The 17,260-nt window shown below is 43.0% G+C and overlaps 1 protein-coding gene across 1 annotated transcript in view; it reads left to right on the plus strand.

The window, feature by feature from the left end:
• The window catches only part of GALNT17 (polypeptide N-acetylgalactosaminyltransferase 17), a 189,801-nt gene that overhangs the window by 41,584 nt on the left and 130,957 nt on the right, over positions 1 to 17,260 (plus strand). Inside the window, exon 2 of the mRNA XM_068415526.1 lies at positions 7,998 to 8,181. Coding sequence (XP_068271627.1) covers positions 7,998 to 8,181 — 184 coding nt within the window. The remainder of the gene's footprint in view (positions 1 to 7,997; positions 8,182 to 17,260) is intronic.

A 17,260-nucleotide genomic window follows, 5' to 3' on the forward strand; every position in this document is an offset into this window, starting at 1 on the left:
ATGAGCAAGGTATCCTAATTTTCCTTTGTGCTTTCTGATGCTTGGGTTGGGTCTCAAAACAAATGAGGAGACCTCAGTGCAGACACAGAATCATGGAGTGATTTGGGTTGGAAGGGACTTCTAAAGATCATCTAGTTCCAATGGTTGCTCAAAGCCCCATCCAGCCTGACCTTGAACACTTCTAGTGATGGGGCATCTATAACTTCTCTGGGCAGAAGAGCTGCTCTTGCCATCTTCTTTGAGCAGGTCTTGCATGTGTCCTCCTGGACTGATTTCTAGGCAGCTCAAACAGGAAAGCAAGATAGTTTGTACTTGCTTGAGTTGCAATCTACCTTCTAAAAATAAAGCTGCAGACAATTGCTTAATTCGTCACCCAAACAGTCTCATGGCTGACCAGCATAAATATGCACGATTGCTTTTGCCCTTGGCCTTTCTCATTCAAGCTCCTGTATCCCAAGCTATCCGATAGGCACTGAGTCAGTCGGCGTGTATTCAACGTCAGTTGGGTGCTTCAGCAAAGTCCATCAAGTGCAGAGCGAGCGCTTCCGTGTTTGCTGAATCGATACACCATCAGGTGCATGGACCAGGGACGTTGTCCGTCTTTTGAATGGTGATGTACCTTAAATTGATCTTTGAAGTTACTGGAACAGTATCAGATTTTTAATGTGAAGTCCTGCCATGGTTTATGTTATATTGCATTGGTAGGCTACTAATACAGACTCTTCTTATGATACTTCATCAAGTTTTAGATAGCTGTGTGTTAACTCATAGCAGATGTATTGCTGGACAAAGCTTTTAGTGTTGCTCTTTAACCTCACTGCTGTCAGCGTGAAGAGAAGCTGTGATATCTTGCTCCTGTACAGAGCATCCACCTATTACAGAGCATCTGTAGCAGCAATTGTGCGCCTAGAGTCCCCCTCCTGTCCCAGAGCCTCAGCAGGTAACTCCCAGATTTATGTCTTGTAGTGAAGCAACCATCCCTGCTCACATGCAGGGTCTTAAGAGGGGAAAAAAGCAAAAAAGGTCCAGAGGGAGAAGCCTGGGGAGCATTTTGTGTGCAGCCACTTGAGTGACCAACGGTGGAGAGAAAGGGTCCTTGAAATAAATGGAACACGGATTGCTGATGCTAGAGTGTCTCACCAAGAAGGTGGCTTTAAGCCGTACAAATCCACTCGTATTGTCCCTGAATCAAGCTGCATGTCCCAGGATATGGTGCTGTGCTGGCAAGGACTTGCTCTGCTATGCTGGGCATCTGTTCTCTCTCTAATTAGGTCTCATTACTTGTTGTCTGGTCATGTTTGGTGCTCTTCTATCAATTTTCCCCTCCCCTCTCTAATTGAGAGTGTTCTTTGCTTTCTTATTGCTACCTGGGCATGACAGTTCTTTGTGGTGGTTTATGTCAATTTAAAATTAGAAGATTGCTTTAGACTGTTCTAAACACTTCATGGAAGGGTGTTGCTGTGTGTGGGTGGGGAGGTGGTTGTGCCTGCATCCCAGCAAAATTGAATCCTTGAAAGCAGGCCTTAGGCAGGGCTTAATAAAGTGAGCTCTCTGGAGCTCTTCAACATCTTGAACATGGATGCAGTGTGCCTGGAGTCAGCCATCTCACTAAATGATCTTAGTGTTGCTTTTGACCCTAATTTTCCTTTTTGTTAGACATCGTGATCTAGTACTTTTTGCCTTTTCTCCCCCTGCTCTCCAGTAAATAACACAGAATATTTCCAGAATATGATGATCCCATATGTTAGTCAGAGATATAAATTTGTATTTGTGTCATAATGTGCAAGTGAGATTGCTGCGACACGTTCTTTCCTTTGCCTTTTCTGCAAATGCGCTTCATCCATCCCGCCTCGCAGATCCAAGTCTGTCATCTCAAATTGCGAGTCAGCTGCTGGTACTGCATATGTCACTCCATTACTTGGCAACTGCCTCAAATCCATCAATGCCTTGCCTGAAAAATATATATCCTTTCTTACAACGCATGTATCTTGCACCTGCTGATGTAACGATGTGGCTTATTACAGCATATTTCATCCCCAAAAGCCCTGTGAACTGCACACCGGTCACTGGAGTCCCTTCTCCTGCAGCTGATCCAGGGATGCTTTGGGGTGCAAACACCAGCTGCTGAGCACCGTGCGCAGTGGGGCAGGAGGGGAAGGTGGGAAGAGCACAGGAAAGCTGTATCCATTCGAAACTGTAGACCATGCTAAGGGCAGCAGCGTGTAACTGGTCGTTCTGAGACAAACCTTTAACAACCGTAAGCGACCGGCCTCTTGGTTTGAATTGTTCATTGGAAGGGGGGTGCTCCCAGCAGCAGGGCATCTCCTGGGGCAGTTGTGTCCATACAAGCTTGGGAAGAGCATTGCTCTAATTAAACTGCCAGGAATGCTTTGCACATATCTTCCCAAGGTTTTCCTTGGGATGTAAGTCACCTTCAGTCTTTTGTATCTGAAAAAGAGATCTCTGCGTAAGTCTCCCATCGAAGCACTGCTTGTTCTCCCTGCTGAGCTGCAGAGAACTTTTCCTAGCCTATAGTTTTCTGACTATAAACCAGTTCTGTTGCTAAGACCTGCCTTTTTTTTCAACAAGTTATTTTAAAAATGTGAAGCAGAATCATAGACACTAATACCTTCAGACTTTCAGGGAGCATAGATCTATGTCCAAGCTCTTCTACTAGTCCCAGGTTTTAGAATGAACTAAATCATTCCTCTGAACTAAACAGCCTCAGCCAGTTGAAGGGTTTGTGTTATTTTGTGCCTGAGGCGAATCTTGATCAGGAAATTATCATTTGCAACCAGAACTTGGTAGCGTAATGGCCTAAAGAGGGCAAGACTGGCTTTGAAATTCCCCTGATGACTTTATTCTCCTTGACAACGAGTGCTGATCCTCCCCCTGGCTCCGAAGGTAATTTTTCCGTGTTTCCATTTCCATATAGATAAGAAAACTTCAATTCTGAATATGTGTATGTATGTACATATATACATATGTATAAATGTATATTTATGTTAAAACATTTCAAATGAGACTTCAAACTCTACGCAGTTTAGCTGGGCTCTCTTCTCCCATCCTTTACGTAGAGTACATGGGAAGAAACCTTGACGTTGTCTGACTTTTCCCATAATGATGCAAGTGCAGCTGTACTTAAATAATTCTTGATACAGATATTCATCTAATCTATCCTTACATATATTTCATAATGAGGAGCTGTGTCTGTCCTGGGCAGCCTGTTTTGATGCTTGCCTGGCTGGGCTGCTGGAAAATGTGTCTGATTCTCACCCACCCACATGTCACTGTTATTTCAGTGAAATCATAATGGTCTGTTGGACAAATTCATTTTAGTGAGAATTATTCAAATAATGTTATATACACAGAAGCTCTTTTAGACATGAAATATGTTGGATTACATGTAAAATACGCTATATTTTCAGTTTGTCTGTGTGGCTAAAATTCCTGCTTGCCAAGCACGGGCCCAACAGCATTCATCTGCTGCTTTTTTTGAGTTCACATTTGTCATTCAGCATGAAGCCAGAGGTTTGAAATTTTTTTGAAACCACCTTTCGTCAGTCATCACGTTCATGTTTATCTCTGCCATAAACTGAGAAATCCTTTGCGTGGCAGAGGACACCACGCAGCTCTGTTGGATCCTTGCAGCTGCAGGAGATGTTTAGATATTCTAGAAGATAGCTCACTGGAAAAGTACTGTCCGAAGGGAAGGTGATAGCATTGATCCTTTAGCAAGGGGGATTTGTCAGAAGCCTGCTGCAACATCTGATTTTGGGGATAGTCTGGCTTTTGATAAGTGGTCAGCCCTGGGAAAAACATACCTAGCACGTACACTGAGTAAAATTATATAGGGTTCGGGGGAATACTGATTTTTTCTACTGGACTCTAATATTTAAGCTCCTTTTTTTTAAATTTGTATTGGTTCTTCCCCCCCCTCCCAAGAAAGTGATATCTCGTCTTCTAATCCCTTCACTACTACTTTTGGTTTCCTTTGCAAGAGTATAAGGATGCGTTGGGGAGGCAGCGAGAGCAAAGGAAGCTGACAGAGCCAGTTGTATTTCATACTCCCTAAACAATTTCCACAGCCCTTTAACAGCACATGGTTGCGTGTTACGTAGGGTAACCTAAAGTCAGAGGAACTTGGGTTATTTAGTCTAATAAAGAAAAGGTCTGAGCAAAGATTGGGTAAAAATTGTGTAAAAACAGCTGCAGGGAGAAAAGAGAAAATCCCAGGTCTCAAGTTCCACCAAAGCTGCAAAGGAAAATTGGTGCCTGTTAGTCTGCCAATTACCCTTCTCGTTAATGAGTCCTCCCTTTAATAGGCTGTCTTTGCAGCGATCAGCAGGACAGCACTGAAAACTTCAGCAGTTTTCCATAATTTCTATCATTACCTATGGCGTTTTGCCCTTTGGTATCTATTCTAGTTTCTCATAAAATACCCCTAAAAGCCTATCTGTGGTGTCTTCTCTTTCCATCTTCGCTGAGAGGTCGCGCAGAGGCGATATCCGCAGTGTAACACACGCACATCTTCGGCCATTTACCTCATCATTTTCACATTTTTTCCCTGAGTCAGGAATTTCTCGTTAGCCTTCAAATCTCTGGCTGAAGTGAGGCCAGAAGCACACGTCCCTGGGAGAGCTGTTTGGGCTGGAAGATCCATGGTGCTTAGCTTAGTAAGAGCTGTACTTTTCAAAGTCATCTACTTTAATTTACTATTTATGCTTCCCTTATTTGTCAGTATTACTTTGGTATTACTTATTTCTTCTGGAGAAAGGAGGTCTTTGCGTTCCTCTTTCCTATAGGAACGTGCCTTTCAACCTGAGCTGTACGCACTCGCTAACTCACGCAGCATGAGGAAGGACGCAACTAAAAATTCACTTCTTCAGAAATCTTTCCTATATTATTTCCTCCTGTTCTTTTCCCTCCTCCACGCTCAGTGTTAAGGCTCAGGACCCCCGTTTCTCAGAAATGCCTTTCAATTTCCGATACTCTTCCCCAGATTTCTTAATGAAAGAAGTTTCCTCGGCTGAGGTCTGTGTCGGGAAGGTTAACGTTTTCCTTCATCTAGGCTGGCATGTAGCAAAATGCTTCTCCAACACGCCTGCTGCCTGGGGAGCCTGTTTGGCTGGGTGCTTTATAAATGAGGGCTGTGTATCACATTATATTGTGTTTTACCAAAGGTTTTCTCTATCCTAGAAAACTCCCGTCTCCTTAGGATATATACTGCTAGTTTAAGGAGAGAATAATATATTTACAATAACTGTCCTCAGTCGAGGAATAATTTTGCTGTAGAGATTAAATTTTTATATCATCTTGAAGAAAACCAACTCTTTGTCAGTCCCCAGGGGATCCGATGTCTGGCCGTTTCAGCAGGACTGCCTCAGATCTTAACAGCATTAAGTGGTATCTTTTTTTCCTTCAATTCTTGTAATATAAGAGCAATACACTCCTTTTATCTCAAAATTCAAATGTTTTAGGAGATTCTGAAAAAAATCCTGGTTTTGTTTCTAAGGTACTTGTTGGGAGAACGTGGCTTAAGGCTGAGTGAAGCTCACAACTGTTCAGAGCTCTGATCTACACTGAGCATCTCATCTTGATGCAGCCCATTAACATCTCATGAGCTTGCCACATTCACTAGGGAGTGAATTCACTCCAAAGATCAAGCTTTTTTTGTGGGAGATTAGTGCTGTTTATCGCTGTAGATAGGCTGGAGAAGGCATCAGGAGAGGCCTTTTGGCAGCAGTTCCTGCTTTGATGCCTGCCCAGAGTGATAACGGATTTGGTCTGTGATTTGGGAACAGTTCAGACTCTTTGCTTTTTAGCCCAGTTCTTCAAGGAAATAAGCTGATGGGATCACGCTCTTGCTCTTTCTTGTTTGTTCTGTCTCTGTGTAACTTCTGGCCCTTCTGGGCCAATTTCAAGCAGGTTTGGTAAAGGGCTGGAGGTTTTCAAAGTGTGAAGATGCTACAAGCACGTGCTGGTAAGAGGCCGCAGCAGAAGGCTGTGCTGGAAACCAGCCCTGGACAGCTGTGTGTGTGGCACGCCTGGCTTCAGAGGCGATGTCCCCTTTCTGCTCCCGCGTCACCAGAGGCACTTAATCATTCGTTTGCAGCGTTACGCCATTTGAACACAGCATGAGAGATCGCTTGTCCTTTGAGACCCAAATGGCGTTTCCATGCAGGCTGTGAAGGGCAAACAGAAAGTGGAAGGTCTATGTGCTGCCTCCAGAAACACGCAGCCTGTGGCTCTTGGCTCCTGACATGGGCCAGGGCCCCGCTGCAGTGATGGTGGTGTACAAAGCAGGGACTGAAAAAGGCGATTTGGAGATCAAGTGAGACGGGTGGGAGGAAAGGGAGCAAAGAGAGGAGGAGACATGATCACACATGAGAGTCCTTTTTAGAAGATGGGCTGCTGGGCTCACTCTCTCGTAGGCTTGGGAAGCATGTGGGTGTCTCTGCGCACCCAAATGAGGGTTAATGTGAAGGCCAGGGAGCTCCCTGCTGAGAAGGAGCTTTCTCTGGGTTCCTGCCTGGGTGAAGGAACCACACAGGCTGAGCTGAGGATAATTTCTGAAGTTATAGCAAGACTTTGGAGAAATGCGCTCTTCTCTGTGCAGCACTAAAATGGGGCTAATGAAAGTGAACGAATGAATGGATTGGCTGGTTCTGCTGTAACCATTTGTTTTCAGTCCTGCCTCTCCTGAGGCATCTTTTCAGCCCGTTGGAAGCAAATTTCTTCCTCTTCTGTTTGGACATGAACTGTTGTTCTTGCCAAACGTTACCTGAATCTTGCTTCGAATTGCGGTACGCCAACGTGACATCCCAGCTGCACGGATGAACCCCTCTGACAGCCCAAACTGGAGGATGAAATGTTTAACCAGCACAGAGACAGATACAGAGATCCTCCCTGTCACATCACACCTGGGAATATTCATCTTTGTGACTATCCCTGTGGGTGCGTTTGCTCTCCTGGGTGGTGGTGAAAGAGAGGATGATGGTCTCACGGTAGTGCCCTGCCCTACATGTGTGAATTGATTGTCTTAATTGATTCCTTTGGTTACATGACAGAGATTTATCTGTACTTACTGATACGGGATTTACAGGAGAAGGACTGAGTAGTTCACATGCAGAAATAAGGGGAAAGTTTCCACTTCTGTTCAGCCCTTCTTACAGACGTGTAGATTCAAAGCACCAATAGCAAAAGCATTAGTGGTGGTGACAGTCTGTTCTGCTCTCTGAGTCAGGGCTCTGCCATTAAAACAAAGGGGAATGTACCCTGATGTCTTTATTTAAAAAAAAACCCATTAGTCTCTGCTAATGAAAAATACTAAAACCCCAGGTGTCCTGTATAATAAATAATAACATGAGCATGAACTTGGCTTCCCACAATCACCACCAAATCATCAATACAGCTCTTTTTGTGCAGCTCATTTTGAACTTTGCCTATTGCCTTCAGCTGTGCAGATACACATAAATAATTCCCCTTGATAAAGGTCTGGGACTGCTATACTTTAAAAGATAAGAAAGATTTGAGGGGAAATTGTTTTTAAATCCTCAACATTTGTATGCTGTTCACTGTTCATACAGAGCAAAAACTCGTTCAGTTGGCAGTTAACCAACCCTATTTTATCCTTATTCTGTGTTCAACCTATCCTTCTCCTGGGGACATCTAACCTGATATGTAATTACCTCTCTGAGAGTGGGAAGGAGGCCTAAATAACCTTCCGAACAACTAAATAAGTGCACAGATCCCTGGGACAGGTTATCAGTTGGATGCTGGTGGCAGAGCTATCCGGAACACTGTGCCTGAGCCATGAAGAATTTCAAGACTCGAGTAATTTTCTTTCCAGCATTGGGCCAAAGAACTAGAATTTGAAATGTGTGCAGAAAACCAAAACACAACACCCTGGATTTTCAGATTATTTTTGTTTCTTTGATAGCTTGTAAATAACAGTGATGAATTTTAACAGTGATGGTGGCTTTTTTTCTCTCGAGGTCTGTCCAAGTCACTTGGTCTCATTGAAGGCTATGGTGGACGTGGTAAAGGTGGGCTTCCAGCCACCCTGTCCCCTGAGGAGGAGGAGAAAGCAAAGGGACCACATGAGAAATATGGCTACAACTCCTACCTCAGTGAGAAAATTTCACTGGATCGTTCCATACCAGATTATCGTCCGACCAAGTAAGTACTGGTTGCTCCATGAAGGAGTGCACATGTTTAGGTATCGTCTGAGAGCTTTCATATTCTTGTGTGATACTGTTCGCTCTTCCCTCCTTATCATTCACAGGGCCATGCTCAGAAATGAGCAACTGATGTAGTGTGGCTGAAACGGAGTTGGTTCATAAAGATGATTTATCAGGGGGGAAAAGCGAGTTTCTTCACACTCTCCTCTCTCTTGCTTTTTATTTTCTTAAAGCAATACATTATTTTGGGAGGTAGTAATGCAATCAGAAGCTCACATCTGCTTTTGTCAGCAAAGGGCTGTTCACTGAGCTATTGGCCTTTGGTGTTTATTACGCTGTAAATGCATGCAAAGACTCTCCCTTTCTCCTCTCTTGTCAGCTTCTTCCTGTCCCTGCAAGACCTCCGGGGCTCTCCAGCTGCCCTCGCGCTCCTCCCAGCGCCGTCCTCCTCCTGGCACGCTGCTCTGGGATCTCCTGTTGGAGATCTGTGCAGACACCTTTGAAGGGACCCCAATGGCTCAGGTGGCAATATCCTTCCTCTACTGTATTTCCGGAATGACCTTTTAAGATGATGGTGGTGACGATGTTTACCTGCTAAGCACTGCAGAAGAGTAGACTTTAAATGAGATGCCAGATCATTTTGTTAAGAGTGTGAGAAAAGACATGATCTAAGTTTATCTTTATGAAAGTTAATTTTAGATATGGCTAGCAGAGTGTTCCTCAAAATAGGAAAGTGTCAATTTGTCCAGGCCTGGAGTGAAATCCTGATAAAAAAAATGAGCTGAGAGAGATTTAGATTCTGAAAGATAAGTGTCCAATGCCTGTGTCATTGGGATAGTGACAAAGCCATTGCTTGGCATCTGCAAACCATTGAAAGTCATGCAGCAAGGGGATGCCGCTACATGTCTGCAGCGTACTGGCAAATTGTTAAGGATGTGAGAGCAGGGAGAGCTTTTTGTTCCTTCACTTCTCTGCATGCTGCATGAATTTCAAGCAGCCACTCAGAGTTTCCAAGGCTGTCAGACACTGACAACAGAAGTATTTGGATGAGTTTTCAAAGGAATGGAGGCCCGGCCTCCAATTTTGCTGGTACGGTTTGTCTGGACAAAATGAATTGCAGGTACAAATTGCACCTTTGGCTATATGATATGCAAATCCCACTACAATGATAAATCCCTGAAGTGAGACCTTCTCTAGCAGTTACCTGAGTCTGAGCTTCTTATTTTCATTTCTCATCCAGAACTCTGACTTCTGGCAGAGCCAGCATTACTTTGTGAGAATTAATTTGAGAAGTAGTGTTTTTTTCAGATCTTGAGGGGAAGAAAAGGATTAATTCTGACATTTTTAGGTTTGCATTGTATTCTTCCTCAGTGCCACTATCCGTCATTTCATGGGAGGGTGGTGGAGAGGACAGAGCAGACACAGCAATTTATTAAATATGCATCATTTTGGAGCTGGGCTAATACTTTGGAGAGAATTTGTGAGTGCTGACTGCAGCTGCATAACTTAGTGTCTTTTATCTATGTAAGAACTTCAGGAGTGTGTTTTGGTTATTGCCTTTTTTTTTTAGGAATCAATTGTCTTGGTTTTGTGAGAGAGCAGTTGGTCTGATTATGAAATAGGCTTGAATTTGCTGGAGGATTTGAAAAGTTTCAGCTTATTCTACTTCTGACTTCAAGATCCATTCGCTAGTTTGTGCATGCAGTTTTATGGCTGATTTTATGAAGGGTTTAATACAAACCGTTTAAGTCAAGTATCCTGGTCTCTGATTAAAATAGATTCAAGTCAAAGGAAATTAGCCTAAATGGTTTTGAAATTGCTGCATTAGTGGGGAAAAACTGTTGAAAACCCTCCAGCTGATAAGCATTACAAAGCATGTATTAGTTTTAAATATAATAGTGAAGCCTGTTCGGTTCAACTAAAGGCTGTTCAGCATCTGGAATGCCGATGGCCTCGGACTGTTCCTGGCAGCAGCTCTCTCTCATGCGTTCTTTCCTTTTGATTTTATCTTTTTTCAAAGTAAAAGATTAACGTGATCAAGTGTCACTCTCCTGAGTGCTGAGCTATGCTGGGTCAGACCTCTTAGTCCTTTTCCTGCCCCCTCTTTGTGACTGTGGCCAAAGTGAAGGGGAGCAAGGGGGGTTTAGGGGAAATTGGGCATGTTTGGCAATCTTTCTGTATTTAGGCTCCATGCACCTCGTGGTCAGTGTCAGTAAGGGTTCAGAGACGCAGGTGTCCCTGCTCAGTGTGATTTGCAGGCAGATGCTGGCGATGAGGAGGCATCGTGAGTCCCAGCTGATGGCCTTTAAAGTCCTTGCCCAGAGGCAGCAGAAAGGATAGAGGCGAGTTTCCCTGGAGAAAATAGTCCAAGAGGTGTTGGATACAGGATGGCCCTTAGGAGAAGGTAAGGTCTTTCCCAAGGCCAGGAGTGGCAGAGTTGTACCTTGCTTGTCTTGATTTGGGGAATTTTGGTATTTCTTTTTGGTAGTTTGGATTATCATCTTAGTTTTGGTTATAAAATGCAGTTTATTTGAGAGATTTTCTTTCTTAAAAGTTGAGGCTGCTGACCTAGGCTGGAAGGTAGAAAGTCTACCCTGCTGTTCAGCACTGGAGCAGTATTGGGCTTTACGCTGGACTGATTCCTAAAAAAGTACTGCTGATCATATGGGTACATGAAACACCAGAGTGGTACTGATACCGTAAGGGAGCTGTGCCTGTGAGACCTTAGTCGAGATCTCATTATTACTGATGGTTTTGATCCTGGCCTTGTGCTGAGTAGGAAAGGTGGTGTTGGGTGTGCAATGCCATGTGCTTTCAGAGTAAATCGGGTAATGGTTATTACATTTTGGATGACCAAGCAAGCTACTCCTTGGGCTAAAATAATGGAGGACCAGTATTTTGGTGCAAGGGACCTTATTTCTAGCGTTGCTGCAGAACGGTGGGGTAATGAGAGGCATAGGCAACACATTTCTATCTTGCTTGATTGGTTTTTTTGGACTTCAAGATGAGATTTCTGCCTGTTCTGGAAAACAATTACTGCTTCTAGATTAGAAGTACCCAAGGTGCTGCCCGCAGTCTGCAGGACTTCTACACAAATCTCAAAAAAAATGAGCTGGAGAGATTTTCTTCATTTTTTTTGGAAAAACTGCAAAGGACAAGGCTGATCTGTGAGTTTTATTGTTGATCAGTTCATAGCATTTTCTGCTTGCCTATGAAGGATGGGGGGGATTTAAGAAGACGTGTTGTTTTCTTTATTGAGAGTGAAGCATATTTTCATGGGATCCTAGAGGCTGCTAATGTTCTCTGCTTTGTTACTAGATTTTATGCACCTGTATTTTATTCTGTGATGTAAGATTTGATGGGAACGCCCCCCATGTGAAGCAGGAGAATAAAAATTGCTGTGTTATATCAGTCTGCCTGTCCATTTTATCCAGTATCTAATCTCTGATAGTGGAATTAACAGATGCTTCAGGTTGAAGAAGTTGTACTAAGGAAAACTATGAAATAATGTACCCGTCTGGTACCTTCTATCTTCTCTATTCTCTCTTTTCAGTCCTATCTAATATAAATGGGGAGTTCTCATTATCTCTTTAAAAGTCTGGAATCCTACTAAGCTCTGATTCGGTGGTATTTTATGGCATTATGGGATTAAGGAGTAGGTTTAAGAAAAATAATACCCACAATTGTCAGGACTATTGAATCATTGGGTGAAGATGACATATTCCTGCTGCTGCGAATCTCTTAACAGCTGTTCTCATGCAGGCAAGCTTCAAGATAGTAAAGTGAAGAGAAAAAACAGTGTAAGTGATAAGCAACTTCCACAGCTTGATTTTTCAGAGGTTTTGGGGGCTTCCTAGCCCAGAGACCATATCCTCTCCTCCTGCCTGCCTTGTAGGTCCTGTGTACGGTTCAGGCAAAGCATGGAAAAACTTCAGCTGTGTGTATTGGGAGCTTGATCTGCTTTTGTGTTTTTGCAGCGTGCAGCTGGTGAAAGGTTTGTGTTTACTAGCTGGACCACATGGCCTTAGAGCACTGTCCTGGGTAGAGCTGTACCATCACCTGGAAGCTGTTGCTAAAGATTAAACAGTTACATATCACTGACTTGGTTTTAATTTTTCCCCGTGGTGTGTTTGGGCTTTGAGTCAGAGTCATTACACTCAAGTGGCTGAATCACCCGTTTATTTCTGTAGCTGCCTGCCTTGGGAGCTGGGAGCACTTGGGCTTTTTAGGACCATCTGGCTTTAGGTGGGTTTATTACCCAAGATTTCTGTGTAGCAGCTAGTTGAAAGTCTGTCTTTGGGATGTAGTGGAAAAGACAGAGAGTTTTAGAAAAGACTTTGGGTTGTTCTTTGACAACTTGATTAACTAAGTACTAAATCCATTCTTAATTTTATTTTTCTTTAAAGTGGTCTGTGTGTGCTCCTTAGGGGCTCTCAGCACGTACGTACTGGGTGCTAGAACATATTCTGGGTGTAGGGCGCAAGCTGTAGCGGGAGGCACTGCTCCCTTTGGGGTCTCTCCCTACCCCTGGGGAGCCCCCTGTCCTCTGCTGTGGGGCTACCTTTGGGTCTCAGCCTCCACTCAGGTTACTGGGGTGTTGCAGGGCCAAAGAATTGGATTTTGGTTTTATAATCAAAACTGAATACGTATTTGGAAAGTCATGAACGTTGGTGTGACTTAGATACATTAGGACTGCCCAGGAGGGTGGGCCTTGGAGACCTGTAATTCAGTCTCCTGCCTATGAGACCACATCTGCCTTCACATCTCTCTTGTGCTGGACCCAAGACATTCTCGTCCTGCGCTGGCCACTGGCCATATCTGCTCTCAGGGGTTTCCCCTGCAGACTCCAAGACTGGCCATGTTTAGTGCCATGAGGCTCAACCTGTGTCCTGTGGTTGACTCTGATGGGGCTCAGGAAAGTCTGTAGGTTTCACGTGCTATCATATTTATTTATTTCTTATGAAGAAGAGCAAATCTCTTTCACTATGATAATATCTAAAAAGACCTGGCTTTGCAGGTGCCTTCATCTCAGGTTTCTCTTGTACCAAGATACTGAAATGAGATATTTTCTTAGCATGTACCATGAGTTGGTCAGGAGACTGCCCCATATGCCACTTCATGCACCTGGCATCACATTTGTCTTAGCGTCTCATTTCTTCCCCAAAATAGATGGCATACAACCTCCTTCAAGCTTTGCTTGAAGCAAAATGCTTTTTGCCTTCCCCCCACCCTGTCCAAACAAGCATATTTGTTTTCGTAGACAGGACTGAGATCTGCAAATATTATTGCAGCAAGTGAGAGAGCTCTTTATTGATGGTTTCCTCAAGTTTTTAGGAGCTGGAACGTTCCTGGAGTCACACGTTTGTGATGTTATGTGAGTTATGTAGTCATGTCCTGCCCTAGGGTGTTTAGCCAGGCTTGGTGAAATGAGTCTGAGGAGAAGGACAGCGCTTGAGAAGACAAAAACAAACTACTTGAATTATGTTGGTGATATTTGCTGGGAAATAGAGTTTCGTGACTGTTTATTTGTAGTCATTGCTGTTTATTGCAAACAAAGGAGATCAAAAGAGCTCTTTCTCTCTTATGTGCACAATGTGTTATTTATCTTTTGCAAAGAGGTTTTTGTTTTGGTTTTTTTTTTGCAATCCTGCTTACAATAGCAAGGAAAAGAGAGGCAAGATGTAGTGATGTTTCTTCATCAAACAAATGAAGGAAAAACTAGCGAGGAATCAAGACAGTGTAAGAGGGGAAAAAACCACGACTGTTTCAGATGTGAAATTCTGTTTGAATAGCATGTGGGAGTGCATTAAAAGATACTTTCATCTCTAGAAAAAAGTCAGAACTTGTTCTGTATCTTCTCTGCTACTAGGTAGTTGTGGTCTGATGCAGTGTTGTGTGAGAAACACTCTTGCCCTTGGCTTTTTATGGCTTAAGCCATAAAAAAGGAAAAGTAATATTTTTCAATACTTCGAAAGATGCCACCTGAAAATTTTCTGGGAAAGCAGGTAAAGAAATCAAGCAGTGAGTATCAATGTCAAAACTCTGGCATGAGGGAAGCGTACCTCAGAACAAGGCTCACCAAAACTAGATCAGTTTTGCAGTTCAGAGCCAGGTTGCTGCACGTGTTCCTTGTGCTCTCCAGAGGAACGCTTGAGGTTGTGCTGAATCTGTCCCTGCTCTGCTCTGAATATCATGAGGGTAGGAGGATACTTGCAAACCCAGCTTCAGACCTGAAACAGTTTGGTTTTCTTTGGCATCATCAAGGCTCTCAAGAGCTGAAGAGCCACCGCTGCTGTGTTGTGCGGGCACTGCCTGGCGCTGGGGAAGCCATGGGCACCGCCTGCCTCCCCAGGGACCGTGCTGCAACTTCTGGTGGCTTTTGGATGATTTGCATGAGAGGAAAAAGCTGCTTGACTGCTTCATTGCTTTTCCAGTGCTAATACAACCCAGCATGCCATTGAGTAAATACTGGTATTGATCTTTATTACTCAGTGCATACCAATATACGCGTGTGGAGAGATTGTTATTGGACTTCAGTAATTTTTTCTTGAAAACTGGGTAAGTAAAGTCTCTAAAGACATACTTTTCCAGCTGCACGTGGTATTTGCTGATTATTTTTTCTGCCTACTAATGTGACCTCTCAGAGGGAGCCAGCTCTGTGGCACAGAGCAGCGTGGTGCAGGCAGGTGGGATTGACTCCACTGAGAGCTGTGAAAAATCACATTAGAACTGCAAGTGTCTGACTGCCTACTGAAAAGTTTAGGGTTTTGTTTTTATTTCTATTCAGGATTTAGATAGGGACACAGCTTGCTTTTTTTTCTTTTGAAGTGAAGGTTGTTGAAGTATGCTTTATCTGACAACTATGGGTGCTCTGTAGGGAGTCCGAAGTGTGTCAAAAGGCTGCAGTGCTCAGAAGTCCCAATATCTTCTTTAAGCTCAGTCAGTAAGAAAGTGCTTTTGGGAAGGTAACTCTAGAGTTTGTTTAGTGGCTCTCATGGATTCTCTTACTATCGTTATGATGCATAGTATAATCTTGCAGTGCTGTGACCATGGATTTATATACACAGTACCTAATTTTTTTATGCAATAGATTCCACTAATTGTCAAATTTCCCTTCCTGACTACATAATTATTCCCTATTCTTACCAGTTTGGAACATCACGCTTAAGGGAAGATTTCTGTTTATGAAGGGTGCTATAAAACATTTACTAATGTAAACATAAGTATTAAATGTGCACTTTGGCAGAGGATGGGATTAGTATAATTTAAAAACTTACTTTTGTGCTCTTCTGAACTTTGGTACTGAAAAGTACCTGCGTTATCATAAATACTTGTGACTAAACTATACTTATGAAAATAAATGAATCAAATTAAGCTTTGGATACACTTTTAAGATGACTTCCAAAGAAGTCAAAACTTGTGCATTTGTGCTGCTGTTCTGCTTCCATGTGTTGCAGAGAGCTTTTCTGTTGCCATGGGAGCTTTTGAATAGGTTGCATATTCACAGCCAAACCAGGCAGAGGTATGGGTCAAACACTGGTGTCTGACTGCGTCGGTCCTGAAGTAATTTATTTAGTTTTCCAGCATTCACAGCAGTGTGGTGTGTTGGCTCGCTTGGCCGGTGGGTTGTTGCCTGAATGTGTGCAGTTTGCTGGGAAGGGCAGAGGGATGGGTGACCCAGGCGGTGGGTGAGCTTGTCCTGCAGTCAGTGGCTTGGTTCAAAGGACAATCAACCACAGAGCGCGAATCCTGCGAAATAATTTTAGAGTTCATTACTGAATTTTTGTCCTCTTCTCCTCCCTGTTGTCCCAGAATCACAGAACGTTTGGGGTTGGAAGGGACCTCTGAAGATCATCTAGTCCAACCCCCTGCCAACGCAGGTTCCCCTAGACCACAATTGTCCCCAAATTGTGGCTGTTCAATAAATCCTAGACCAAGGATCTCCTAATGACTCTTTTCCTTCATATATGTGAAATAGCTCGTGTGCACGGGGAAAGATGGGTAAGTGGATGTGACACTCGTAATTGCTCTGGCTTTTATGTCCCCTGGATATGTCTGAACCTAATAACTTTATTACAAGAGGCCCTCACAGAAATAAATCCCGTTCTGCACGTTCTGTTTTTACAACTTAGTAATCATTTCTTGTTAGAACTTGCTGACTAAGTAATGTGCGTTTAGAAAGGCCTGTATATCACTAAATATTTAAATTGTAATGCATATTTTAGATGCCCTAATTCTAAAATATAAAGCATAAAATTTCTGCAAAATACCTAATGGAAATAAGGTAGGGGCTTTAAAAAACAAATTTTGTGGGAAATGTGGGGAGTTTTATACCTTTAATGATCAGAAATAGTTTATGGGAATCTAGTGTTCTGAATCTGTCAACACTGAAGTGTACCACACAGCATTTTTTAGATGCTTGGATAATAGAAAATGGTTTGCTTTTCCATTTACTTCATAGGGTAGACACAATTGATTTAATATTGATAATCCCTTTTGCAAGAAGACATGTGCAACTGAATCAGCAAAATACAAACTAAAATAAGCAATCAGTGAATGGAGCATGATTAGGAAGTGGCAATATGAATAGCAGTCTGAGCACTTGCTTTCTTTTAAGCTTGTTCATAATCTTTACAAAAGCCAAATGAAGATCAATTCATTTCCTGGTGAAGCTTTATTTTTGTGAGGACAACGTGAATGAAGCTTGTTTGAAATCAATGGCTTTAGTTTATGGGATTACTTGTCACCAGTTCAGAAGGATGTGCATGGTTTTTCCTTTCCTACTGAGATTTAAAGGCAAAAAGCAATACAGATATGTAAGTAACAGCTGAGAAGCCATCTATTTGCCTGGATTAAGGAAACTTGAGCAAGCTTGAACCTGCCTGTGTGCGTTCACACACACTATGTGTGTGTAGACAGCAGAAGATTGTAACGCGATTTATAACATATTGTATTTCAGCCACGGTGCTTTGCAGCCCAATCACGAGTAAATCATTCAACCCAATCAGTGCACCATTGATATATAAGAATTTACCTCCCAGGTTTTCAGCTGCACCAATCCAAAGTACATATTGGTT

Source organism: Nyctibius grandis, chromosome 18 (assembly GCF_013368605.1).
Source record: "Nyctibius grandis isolate bNycGra1 chromosome 18, bNycGra1.pri, whole genome shotgun sequence".
NCBI classification, from domain to species: Eukaryota; Metazoa; Chordata; class Aves; order Nyctibiiformes; family Nyctibiidae; genus Nyctibius; species Nyctibius grandis.